Source organism: Pongo pygmaeus, chromosome 2 (assembly GCF_028885625.2).
Source record: "Pongo pygmaeus isolate AG05252 chromosome 2, NHGRI_mPonPyg2-v2.0_pri, whole genome shotgun sequence".
Classification (NCBI taxonomy): Eukaryota; Metazoa; Chordata; class Mammalia; order Primates; family Hominidae; genus Pongo; species Pongo pygmaeus.
The window spans coordinates 52,942,109-52,955,679 of NC_085930.1; the positions used below are offsets into that span (position 1 = coordinate 52,942,109).

At 39.6% G+C, this 13,571-nt stretch overlaps 1 protein-coding gene across 1 annotated transcript in view; it reads right to left on the reverse strand.

Annotated features, from left to right (window-relative positions):
* The window catches only part of GPR156 (G protein-coupled receptor 156), a 123,823-nt gene that overhangs the window by 25,928 nt on the left and 84,324 nt on the right, over positions 1-13,571 (reverse strand). Inside the window, exons 4-5 of the mRNA XM_054482773.2 lie at positions 5,644-5,773; positions 5,288-5,398 (exon numbers count right to left, since the gene is read on the reverse strand). Of these exons, the coding sequence (XP_054338748.1) occupies positions 5,288-5,398; positions 5,644-5,773 (241 nt within the window). The remainder of the gene's footprint in view (positions 1-5,287; positions 5,399-5,643; positions 5,774-13,571) is intronic.

Genomic DNA, 13,571 nt, shown 5'->3' on the forward strand with positions numbered 1-13,571 from the left:
ATTAAACAACAGGGAAGAGAGAAAATAAAGAGAATTACGATGAAGGCTCAGATGAAGAGTGTATATATAATAGCATTTACTAATTGGAGCACAAGAAATGTGGATCTGAGCTTTTGACAACCAATGAAAAGAAGCACAACCAGCTACGTGATTCAAGGTGTTTGTAAAATTAAAAACAAACCAATTGCCTAATCAAACTGTTCAAAACCAGTGATAAAGGGAAACTACTCAAAGCAAGCAGTGAAGAAAGACATATTTTGTGTAGACATAAAATAAACATGAGACTTCTCATCAGATACAAGGCCAAGTGAGAAGACAGTGCAGGAACATCTTGAAAGTACTAGAAGAAGAAAAGAAAATTTCAGTCTAGAATTCTATACTCAGTAATATATCTTTCAGAAATGAAGGCAAAATAAAGACTTTTTCAGATAATCAAAAGCTGAAAGAATTCAGTAGTAGCACACCCACACTGGAATGTTAGATATCCTTCAGGCAAAGGAAAATAATATGAGATAAAAATGTGGATCTATATAGGAAATTAAGAGCACTGGAAATGGTAACTAAACAGAAAAATACATGATTAGTTTTCATTAGTTAAATATCATTAAAGAAAATAACAAAATTCAGCATGTTGTCCTGGGTCTTAAAATTAAAAAAATAAAACATTTTTAAAGATAATTGATTTATTAAACAAAAGAATTGTATGGGGCCTATAACATGTAACAGCAAAGATAGGAATGGGGATAAAAGGAAGCATACTATTGTAAGGTACTTACACATGAGTGCCAATTATGCAATTCTATAGAAATTCTTCCTGAAAAGAAGGGAATAGTTCCAAACTCATTTTATAAAGCCAACATTACCCTGATACCAAAACTAGAAAAATATAAGGCAACCACAGAGCAATATGTATTAAAAACATGAATGTACAAATTCTAAACAAAGTTTTTATAAAAATGAGTCCAACAATATATGAAGAGGGTAATGTATCATGACCAAGTGGAGCTAATCCCAGGGATGGAAGGTTTGTTTGACACCCTAAATCATTTAACATATGGGGAGAGAAAGAGATAATGAGCAGAAGCATAGAGGATTTTTAGGGCAGTAAAACTACTCTGTATGATACTGTAATGGTAGACACATGTCATTGTACATTTGTCCAGACCCATAAAACGTACAACACCAAAAGTGAACCCTAATGTCAAGTACAGACTCTGAGTGATAATGATGTATTAATGTAGTTCCATCAATTGTAATAAGTATATACTCTGATGGAGAATATTGATAATGGGAGAGGATATGCATGTGTGGGGAAAGACTGTATATGTAAAACCTCTGTACCTTCTGCTCAATTTTTAAGTTAACTTAAAACTACTCTAAAAAATAAAGTCTATTGTGTAAGGGTTTTTAAAAAAACCATTTAATATAATCCACCACGTGAATAAACTAAAAAAAGAAAAACTGTATGATCATCTCAATAGACCCAGAAAAAGCTTTTGACAAAACCCAACATCAGTTCTTGATTAAAACTCTCAGCAAAATAAGAATAGAATAGTACTGCCCCAACTAGATAAATGGCATCTACAATAAAACTACTGCTAATATCATTCTTATTTTTGAAAGACTGTTTTCCCCATAGGATCAAGAATAACAAAGATATCTGCTCTCACCACTTCTATTCAGATTGTACTATTGTATCTAGCCAGTGCAATCAGACAAGAGATTGGAAATAAATTATCTCTATTCACTGATGATATGATCATCAGTAGAGAATCTGATAGACTCTACAAAAAAGCTACTAGAACTAACATGTAGTTTAGCAAGGTTGCAGTATACAAGCTAAGCATATACAATTAATTATATTTCTGTGGCCAGGCATGGTGGCTAATGCCTGTAATCCCAGCACTTCAGGAGGCTGAGGAAGGCGGATCATCTGAGGTTGGGAGTTTGAGACCAACCTGGCCAAAATGGTAAAACCTCATCTCTACTAAAAATACAAAAACTAGCCAGGTGTGGTAGCAGGCACCTGTAATCCTAGCTACTCGGGAGGCTGAGGTAGGAGAATTGCTTGAACCCGGGAGGTGGAGGTTGCGGTAAGCCGAGATCGCACCACTGCACTCCAGCCTAAGCGACAGAGGTGAGACTCCATCTCAAAAAAAACAAAAATTAATTATATTTCTATATATTAGCAACAAACAACTGGAAAGTGAAATTTAAAAAAATAGTAACATATAAAATAGCATAAAAATATAAAATACCTAGAAATAAGTTTGATGAAAGATGTGAAACAGCAATATTGAAAAGTACAAAAAAAGATGGAAACAATTAAAGACCTAAATAAATGGGTTCATGGGTCAAAAGACACAACATTAGTAAGAAGCCAATTCTCCATAATTTGATCTACTAGATTCAACATAATCCCAAAAGAATTTTTGTAGAAATCAGTAAACTGATTCAAAAATTCACATGGGCATTCAAAGGACCCAGATTAGCCAAAACAGCATTGAAAGAGAAGAAGAAAGTCAAAGAACTAATACTCCCTGATTTCAAGATTTAGTATAAAGCTACAGTAATCAGGGTAATACGGTATTGCTGTTGAGATAGACACATCAGTGAGACAGAATGGAGGGTCCAGAAATAGATCTACACACTTACGGACAACTGATTTAACAAAGGCATAAAGGCAATTCAGTGAAGAAAGGACAATCTTTTCAACAAATAGCGTTGGAATAATCAAATGTCTGTATGTAAAAAAATAAAATTCGATCAATATATCATACCATATACCAAAATTAACTCAAAATGGATCATAGGCCTAAATGTAAAAGCTAAAACTCTAAAATTTCTGGAAGTAAACAAGTGAGAAAACCTTTTGGGGCCTTAAGTTAGGCAAAAATTTCTTAAATATAATACCAAAAACATGATCCATAAAAGAACACATTGGGGCCGGGTGTGGTGGCTCATGCCTGTAATCCTGGAACTTTGGGAGGCTGAGGCTGGTGAATCACTTGAGGCCAGGAGTTTGAGACCAGCCTGGCCAACATGGTAAAGCCCCGTCTCTACTAAAAATACAAAAACAAACAAACAAATTAACAAAAAACCTAAAAACAACACACTGGTAAATTCGACTTCATCAGAATAAGAAATGTCTTATCTTTGAAAGACATTCTGAAGTAAATGAAAGTAAAAGGAACAAAAGAACAAACTGGAAGAAAATCTTTGCAAATCATACATCTGATAAAGGGTTTGTATCCAGAATATAAAAAGAACTCACAAAACTCAATAATAAGACAACAAAAAATCCAATTTAAAAATGAGTGAGGCTGGGCGTGGTGGCTCACGCCTGTAATCCCAGCACTTTGGGAGGCCAAGGCAGGTGGATCACGAGGTCAGGAGTTCAAGACCAGCCTGGTCAACATGATGAAACCCCATCTCTACTAAAAATACAAAAATTAGCCGGGCATGCTGGCGGGTGCCTGTAATCCCAGCTACTTGGGAGGCTGAGGCAGGAGAATTGCTGGAAACCGGAAGGCAGAGTTTGCAGTGAGCCAAGATCATACCACTGCACTCCAGCCTGGGCGAAAGAATGAAACTCTGTCTCAGAAAAAAAAAAAAAAAAAAAATGGGTGAAAGATTTGGACAGTTTGCCAAAGAAGGTGTATGGATGGCAAATAAGCAAGTGAAGAAATGCTCAATACTGCATTAGAGAAATGCAAATCTGAAAGCATAATGAAATACTACCACACATACCTATTAGAATGCCTAAAATGAAAAAGACTGATCAAATCAAATGTTGCCAAGAATGTGGAGGAAATGAACTCTCATGCATTGCTGGTGGAAATGCAGAATGGTACAACCACTTCGAAAACAGTCTGACCGTTACTTAAAAAGTTAAATATACACTTACCATATGATCCAACCATACTCTTAGGTTTTCACCCAAGAGAAATAAAAGCCTATGTCTAAACAAAGACTTTGTACACGAATGTTCATAGCAGCTTTAATTTTAATCGCCACAACTGGCGATAACCCAAACATCCATCTACAGATAAGCAAATTGTGTCTATGCATTGTAATACTACTCAGTAATAACAAAGAAATAACTATTGATGCACACAACATAGATAAATAACTATAATATTCATAAAAACAATTATGTGAGTAAAATAAGCCAGAGAAAAAAGAGTCTGCATGGTTCCATTTATATAAAACTCTGGAAAATGCAAACTTATCTACAGTGACAGAAAGCAAATCAATGATTTCCTGAGGATAGGAACAAAGGATATAAGGATTGGACAGGAGAGGGAGATAACAAAGAGTTGCAAGGAAGCTTTTGAAGATGAGGGATATGTTCATTATGCGCCATGTTTCTTGGTTGTATATCCATGTCACAATTTATCAAATCATATGCTTTAAATATGTGCAGTTCACTGCATGTCAATTATACTTCAGTAAAGCTATGTTTAAAAAAGAAATTGGTGTTCTTGAGGGATGAATGCAGTTTTTGTCCTTTTAGGCAATCTTCTTCATAGGTATGGTTGCTCACAGCTGAGCTTTGGTAAGTATGCACTATGATTCAATAACATTTGCTAAAAAAAAATTCCCATCATTCCAGAGAAGTAAACACCAACTGAATGATATACTGGGTCTGGGCAGGGCCTATACCCAATGAGGATAACGGTCAGGAATTGAGGTTTGAGCAGTCTCATCAGACAACCTGATAAAATGGGGAAATGTGGTTAAGTTGGTAACTGATATCAGGGACATGTCGGTGATCTGGCTGCTACATAACTTAGAGTTGATTCTATCTGCTCTTCCTTGCTCACTGCTTTGGGCACATCCTTCTCAGTACAGAGAACTGCCTTCTATATAGAAAAGAACTGGACTCCAGGGAAGGAAATAACTACTTACTTGCTATAGTTTCTCTGTAATCACTCTTCCTCCCTTCACTTCCAGCTCACACCTGTGCCAAACAACAGTCTCTGGGTATCTTGTTCTGCCTCACACTGGTGCCAGGTATTGGCCAGCTCACATGTCCCCACAGGGCCTGGGGTACATAGGAACCAGAGCCCACGTTTGAAGCCCTATCTTCAACAGCACTGATCCACAGCCTTCCAGGCCTGAGGCCTTATGAGGCTGCATGATTCCAGGGTTTGGAATGAGAAACAAGAACTTTGGATGTCCTGAAAGGGGCTAGGCTCAGTAACGTGCATGAGCTTCTCTAGCTGTTAACCAATGCTGAAGCTGCCATCTACAGTCAAGCATTGTGTACTTGCTGCCTACTCACCACTCTCTTGTCCGGGACCCTTTGGGTAAACACCTTGTAGAGTCGCCAGCTCTTTCCCAGAATGGGGCCAAACACAAGGGAGGTCCCAATGCACAGCATGGACAGTCTTGTCTATGGGTGGAAGGGGACAGAAGAGTCACAAGAGGAACCTTTATCAGTTCTCCACACACTCTGATCTGTAGGGTCTGGGTCCCACAGAGGGCACGAGGTACACAGTGAACCTCACCAAGTGTTCTGGGATTCCCTCGAAAAGTGCCCACTCCAAGGATAAAGGTAACCACCACCCATGGGAGCAGCTGGTTTAAAAAAATAATGAAAACTTTATAGTCAAAATCAAATTTTAAAACTTCACCTACCTGAATGAGAGTTTCCATTGAGCTCCCCACTAAAACATCCTGAATCCCAAAGAGGTAAGCGCTACTGTAAGTCAGACAACTGCCCAGTAAGGTCACAATGTTCAGATTGGGACTGGACATCTTCACAATCCTAGAGGGGATCAGGAAGAAAGACACTTACAGTCATGACCTTTTGCCTTGGGGCCAAAGACCTACGAGACCAAAGCTTCCTCACCAGCATAATCTCCAATGCAGCCTTGGAGTGAAGGACCACTGGGAAGAAACCTCTTTACAGCCCTGTGAAAACTTATGATTTCTTTAAATTTATTTTCAAAAAGAACTAAACTCTGGCACTTATTGCTTGTATAACTCCCAAGTCTTTTAAAAGAAGGATGACTACCTACAAACAGGTGGTATTGGAGAAGAGTTGGGATTTTATCCATGAAGTTTATGGTTGCTAGGGGACTGCCATGTGCAGCGTAGTGAATAAATAACCAGCAGGTAGATATCCACAGAGTTTGGAGCCCTTAGAAAGAAGTTTTTTTTTTTTTTCATATACTATTTACTTTATTTGATATGTAAACCATTTTCCTCTACTTGACCAAGAAAAGAAAGAGGATAAAGGGATTAGAAGCAGGAAATTGGGGAAAGACCTTTTCTCAAGTATTAACAGCTTTAGATAAGATTAGAGACAAATTTGAAAGTTAGAGGGAGATGTGAATAATCAGGGGTTCAGACAAATACCCTGGGCACCAACAGAAGTTCAGGATGTGAACTGGTTAACCTAAGGGCAACACCAGGCTCACACTGGACAGTGACTGATACTAATTAATTACAAGTAACAAGAAGGAAAGACATTGTATTTAAGAATTGTAATCTAAATAGTGTATATAAATGCAACATTTCTACTAATAGTCATTTGATAATTATACTTTGTTATACTTTTATTTTTAAATCATAACTAAGGAGGAGAGCATTCTTACCTATGTCTCTTGATGACGTGGCAGGCTGCCTTAAAGTCAGGGCCAAGGCAAAACTATCCACTTAGTGAAGCTTGTTCTAACCACAGGCAAAGCACCTAGGAGACACTAAACAGTTTGGCAGTGCTGGATTTGCAAGCATCATAACCGCCAGGAGCATGGCTTAGTTACTTTGTGTCTGACATTGTAATACATCCATACACACAAGAACACCAAACCACTGTCCCAGGCCCCAGGTACTGTCAGCATAGGCCAGTGAGTCCAGTTGAGCTTAGCCTTGTTTTGGAAGGAAGATTTTTTCTTTTTCTAAAAGTGAGAGCAACTTTCATGCACACCCTTTCCTAAAATGAGAATAATAATTATATGATCTACCTTCAAAGAGTTGTAAGGATTTAATAAGGCAATATGGCAAAATGCTTGGCACACGGCCTGGCACATAGTAGGCATGTTGCCAACATCAGCTGCTTATATTATAATCTCACTGTACTCCTCTTCCAGGTTTTAGAAACCTAGGAATCACCTTTTCCTTCTTCTGTTTCTTTATCAGAAACACCCAATCAATTGCCAAGTTTCTTTCATTTCTTCTTCTTTTTTTAATTTTCTTGAGACAGAGTCTTGCTCTGTCGCCCAGGCTGAAGTGCAGTGGTGTGATCTTGGCTCACCACAACCTCTGCCTCCCTGGTTCAAGTGATTCTCCTGCCTCAGCCTCCCGAGTAGCTGAGATTACAGGCGCCCGCCACCATGCCCAGCTAATTTTTGTATTTTTAGTAGAGACAGGTTTCACCATGTTGGCCAGGCTGGTCTCGCACTCCTGACCTCAAATGGATCTGCCTGCCTCGGTCTCCCAAGGTGCTGGGATTACAGGTGTAAGCCACTTTGCCCAGCCTCTTTCACTTCTTATTTCAAAGTCTCTGAGTTTTCTCTCACTCTCCATCCTTTTTTTTTTTTTTGAGACAGAGTCTCGCTCTGTTGCTCAGGTTGGAGTGTAGTGGTATGATCTTGGCTCACTGCAACCTCTCCCTCCTAGGTTCAAGCAATTCTTCTGCTTCAGCCCCCTGAGCAGCTGGGATTACAGGTGCCCACCACCACGCCAGGCTGATTTTTGTATTTTTAGTAGAGAGAGGGTTTTGCCATGATGGCCAGCCTGGTCTCAAACTCCTGACCTCAAGTGATCTGCCTGCCTCAGCCTCCCAAATTTCACTCTCCATTCTTTTTTTTTTTTTTTTTTTTGAGACAGAGTCTTGTTCTATTGTGCAGGATGGAGTGCAGTGGGGCAATCTCGGCTCACTGCAACCTCCACCTCCTAGGTTCAAGTGATTCTCATGCCTCAGTCTCCCCAGTAGCTGGGTTTACAGGCACGCACCACCACACCCATCTAATTTTTGCATTTTTAGTAGAGATGGGGTTTCACCATGTTGGCCAAGCTGGTCTCGAACTCCTGACCTCAGGTGATCCACCCACCTCGGCCTCCCACAGTGTTGGGATAACAGGTGTGAGCCACCGCGCTTGGCCTCTCCATTCTTGATACCATGTTTATCCAGGATACAATCATGTTAGGAGCAATGGAACTGGGGTCGAGGGTAACAGGTGGGAATACCAGCTCTGCCACTCACAGCTGACTAAGCCTGTCTGACCAGGAAACAGGCTCCTATTTCCTCATCTGGAAAATGAAAATAACATCATCTTTTGTATCTACCCCACAGGTTATCACAAAGATGAGATGATGTATGTGCCAAAACTCTTTGCAAACTTTAAGATGAGGCAAAAATATTACTTTTTAGATTTTTGATGTAACCTTCAGCTCTCAGTAAACACCAATTTTCCCCTGTTCTAGTATATTCTGTACCTTACATTCAGATTTATTAATCTTAACATGCCACCTTTATATTTAGCAAAAGAGCTACATGTATAAAGAACAATCTTCTATGGTTTACCTTAAGTCTCCTGTATCCAAATTTAAGATCTAGCCCTATCGTACGATCCACTTATTCATTCAGGTCTGCCTCCTCAGCCTCCGTGTCTTCAGATTGTGGACTTATGGAGAGTGATTTTCCTTAATTTCTTTATCTCTCCACAAAAGAAGGGGAATATGTGGTGAATATTAACTACAGAAGTAAGAACAGTGGTAACCAGCAGCTTCACAAAGCATTTTTTAAAGAAAGGTACTACATTAGAGAGACCAGTGCTGACACTGATTCAGAGCAGAGAGTACTGCTGACCTGGCACCGGCTGCACAGGGCAGTCAGAAGTTTGAGCAACGGCACAAGCAGTGGGTGGACTCCTGCAAGACCCATAACCCAGGCCATTCCTCCCCATGGCCATTCTCACATTCCTGCACATAAGCCATGACTATCTGAAGGTGACCTCGTCACCAAGCAACTGCCTGGATTTCACAGCCACATGTCTGTTTGGTCTAGATCACTGATCGGTACGTTTCTCTCATAATTTTTCTTTGGACCCATTTTATTTGAGTACCACTATACAATCAGTTTTCCTTTGAGTGATACAGTACTACATGAAATCCTGATTGAGGATTCCTTCTCTTTCTGATTTAGTTAAAAGGAACTCAATTTAGTTATTTTCCAGAAAATATACATTGAATAGTTTTCACCTCTCCGACAGTGGTGCTAATTCATTATTCAAATAGACATACTATGGACTTACATATGTATATTGTGATATTTTTCCCGAGCAATCTTATTGAAAACTTGCCTCAGGGAACAAAAGATGAATACAAGATGATTTCCCTTTTTTGTTTGGCCAAGTTAACACCTGTGAAGTCACTGAAAGGTGAATCATCTCCAATTCAGCAGGTGAATTATGTATGTCTGGGGAATGTCTTTGCCACATTGGTAGGAATTCAGCCACCAATGTCATTTATATTTTTCTATTGAGCTAAAAGATGAAGCCTACATAGCTGAATATTTTAATCAGCCACAAACACATAATTTCCACAAAGCAAATAGATTTCAATATTGTATATTTAATTATAGATAGCCAGTACTATCTAGATTACTTGTCTTCCATTTATGAAGAGTAAAAAGCCTGAATTGGGTTACTGTCAGTCAGAAACAAGGTGAAGTTTTTTTTTTAAAGGATTATATAGCTTTCTCATTATCTCTTCCTCTTCATTTATTGAGTGGAAATGTAAGATAAGAACTTGCTTGATTTTTCTATCCTCAAGTGAGGTTTCAATACATGTAGATAAATATCGAACTACATCTGCAAAACCTGTATAATTCTGCATTATCATTTCAATAGTCTCTAATGAATTAAGATGCTTAAGCGACATCCACCAGCTTAATGGTATGATGTTGCAAAAACTTTATCAAATGTTAATTTCTGAACTTGGCAGTTTATTTTATTTGGAGTTACTGAGTCTGAAAACATGGCCAGAGAATGGAGCACAAGGTACTTGTTGGCATGCCATGACTAACAGAAAACTTTCCTAAGATGTCACAAGACCATGCTCTCTAAAATGCTACAAGAATTGATGTAAATGGTATCACTGAGCTTTAACCTATCCAAAACCAAACATGAATGTCTTTCCAAAATGCTTTTTAATAAAACAATTAAAATTTAAATTGTGAAAATTTATCTGATTTCTTTATCAACTTACTATTTTTGATCCATGCTACAATGGGATTGTAAATCTATCTCAAATAAAACTCCAAACACCTTTATCATAATGTTATCTGATGTGTTTCAGCAAATTTGATCTTTTAATATCTTGCTTATTTCTAATGTATACACTAATCTGCACCCAATTAAAATTCTGCACACCTCAAGCTAATATTAGTGTGACCTCTAACCATTTGTATTTAAGGTATCTATCATAAGGCCTGACCCCGTTCCTTACTCTCGTGCCTGGGCCACCTTCCTCGTAGAACATCCTAGGAGATTTCATTAGCTTTTCAGCCTCCAGAGTTCTAAATTATTCAATCATAATGATTTCACTTTATTCCTCTTCAGACACCCATCCCCAGGTTACACTCTGGGTCTTAGGGTCACTCAGAATAGTTCCCCTTCAGGAATTGTAAAACACCAATATCCCAACACCAATTTGACTGCAATCTGTTCAAAATTTAATTCCGAGTCTCCCTCTCAATCACTCACCTTCTTCCTCATTTCAGATAACGGCAACTCCACCTTTCAATTTGCCTGGACCAAAAACCTTGGAGTCATCCTGACTCTTGCTCACCACCCACATCCAATCTGTCATAAATCTTGTTGGCTCTATCCTCAAAATACATCCAGAATCTAACTCCTTCTCACCACCTCTGCTGCCACCACCTGATCAAAGTCTTACTTTGCATTTCTTATTTGGATTATTGCAATAGCCTCCTAACTGGTCTCCCTGCTTCTACCCTGGCAGTTCCCTCAAGTCTATTTTCAACATAGCAGCTAGAGTAATCCATTAAAGAGAAATAAGATCACATCACTTCTCTGCTCAAAACCCCACAATGACTCTCTATTTCCCAGAGGGAAAGCCAGTCTTTACCAGAGTCTACAAAGCCTACACACTTGATTCCTGTTGTTTTCTTGACCTCATTTCTTACGTCTTCTCCAGGCCCACTCCACTCCAGCCACACAGCCTCCTTGCTGTTCCTTGAAAACACCAGGCACTCACACACTGCGAGGCTTTGAAGTGGCTGTTCTCTCTGCCTGGAATATTTAAATACATGTATCTGCATAGCTCATCCTCTTTCTCTCCTGATTGCGTGTTCATATGTTACCTTCTCAACCAGAGCTATGATGACAACCCTATTTAAAATTATACCCTATCCTCGGAATTCTGAATCCTTATTCTGCTCTATTCTCTTCCCCTGCCCCCATCCAACCATAGTACTTATTACCTTTTAACATATTACATAATTTACTTGTTTATTATTATGATTTTATTTATTGTTTTCTACTCCCAATAGAATTGTGCATGATGTACTCTCAGAACTAGAACACTACCTGGACATTGAAGGCACTCAATAAACATTTGAGGAATAAATGAGTGAGCATCCTATCCTCCAGCCCTCACATGTGCTTGCTCCTACCACATTTGTACATTGACAGCCTACAGACCTCCAGTCACTTGGTTCTTTTGCTTCCTCATAGTTTATCAGTCTCTCTTCCTATCTCTACCTAATTTCAGATCCCTGGTTGGTCATCTGAACTGTTCTCTCAATAACACCTGATTCCCTTTTCAAACAAGCCCTTCTGCAGCATCTGCCCAATAAAACTCAGATCAGAGCCACAATCCATTGTCTGCTTTGCATCCAGGCAGCTGAGTGGTGCAGGAGAAAATTAGACAACCTTGCAGATTGTTGCCACCAAAACTGACGTTCTCCAACATCAATCTGCCAAGCTTACTGTGCCATCTATCTTTTTATTTATTCTGAGTTATTTCTTTACATTTTCTTTGTGAGTGACTCACCTCATAGGACTCAAAGAAACAAGAGCATGCATCTGTCTGGATGATGCCCTCAGTCTAGGTTTGGTGCCATCCTCTATGTCCCTAAAACACCCCAGGGTCTATGTGCACCAGTACAATTGTCATGTTATATTACCACCTTTTAATGTTAGTTCCACTGGACAGTTTCTACTCCTCAAAAGCCAGGCTGTTTCTTATTCTATAACCCACACCATAGCACGGTCTTTGGAAAACGGTAAGTGTTCCATAACCATCTGTTGAATGAATTCATTAATGGATATGGAAACTCCTTCTCTTCTTCCTTTCTTTGTCCTCTTCCCTAATCTTATTTTTCCCTGGCAAAGCACTCCTCTATTAGGCAGAAGGCTGAGGGCTAGGCATGTGTGCCATATGGCTCTTAAAGTACTAGAGATCTGTGAGAGTTGGGGGAGAGTTAGGAACTGGTTCAATGCCTATGTGTTAGGAGGGGCACATTCTGGGTAATTGTAGTGGTTTCAGGGGGATCCCCACAGTCCCCTGGAATGGCTGAGAATTCCTTGGAATTAGTGAACACAAGGGCCAGAGATATTTGGGGGGCTCTGAGTGCTGTGGATGCTGTGAACTTCCATAGACACGGGGTTTTCACCACTTTAACAAATTTGCACACCCCAAACCCTCACTAAAAAGCTTTGCATTCTGGGTAAGCCCTTCCTTTGCTTCCCCTCTTAGCACAGAGCTGAAAAGAGCCTAAAAATAAACAAGAGGAAGCATCCTAACAGGATGCCTGTAAAGCTTTTACCTCTCATTCTTTTTGTTTCTAGGAAAGTGCAGCACCTTGAAGGAGTGTATATTCACATATGCACTGCGTATATATGTTTACTTGTCTCCAGTGAGATAGGGCCACTTGAAAGATTCTTTGCCAATGGCTGAATTCTTGCTGGAGAATTCTCCCAGGAAATGCTTTTGTCCAATATGTTTCTTACGTCATGTGTTGAGGGCCACACAGGCCCAGAGATACGATGATAGCCCTTGTCAAGCAATTGATGGATGAAATCTCATCTTCACGACCACACAGATTACAGACTCTCAGCAGACATCTATCTGCATCAGAGGTTAACAACATGTATCCCACCCCCAGGCTTCAGAAAATCTGCTGATCATGGACTGAGTTGCTGCTTGCAGCTAGGTTAGGAAGCAGGCCTTTTTACACCCTTGAAGCCAGTAAATTATATCTTTTTACATCCTTGAAGCCAGTAAATTTGTAAATTATGTTTTGTCACGGCCAAACACTCAGCACTGCCTCTTGTCCTGGGCGGGCCTGGCCTTTCCAAATCAGCCTGCTTTCCTGTAGTCCTGCTTTGTTTCACATGGAGAGAGTGAGCTCCTTACCCTGCACTGTCAGTTCAGGCCCACAGCTGCTGAAGTTGCACCTGGAAGAACAAAGACATTCTGCCCACAGAATAGCTGAATGGTTAGCAGTGTTTGGACGTGATGAACCTTCTAGCTTCTCCCTTCTCAAGTTATGCCAGAGACAGTTTTTTTTTTTTTTTTTTTTTTTTTTAAGA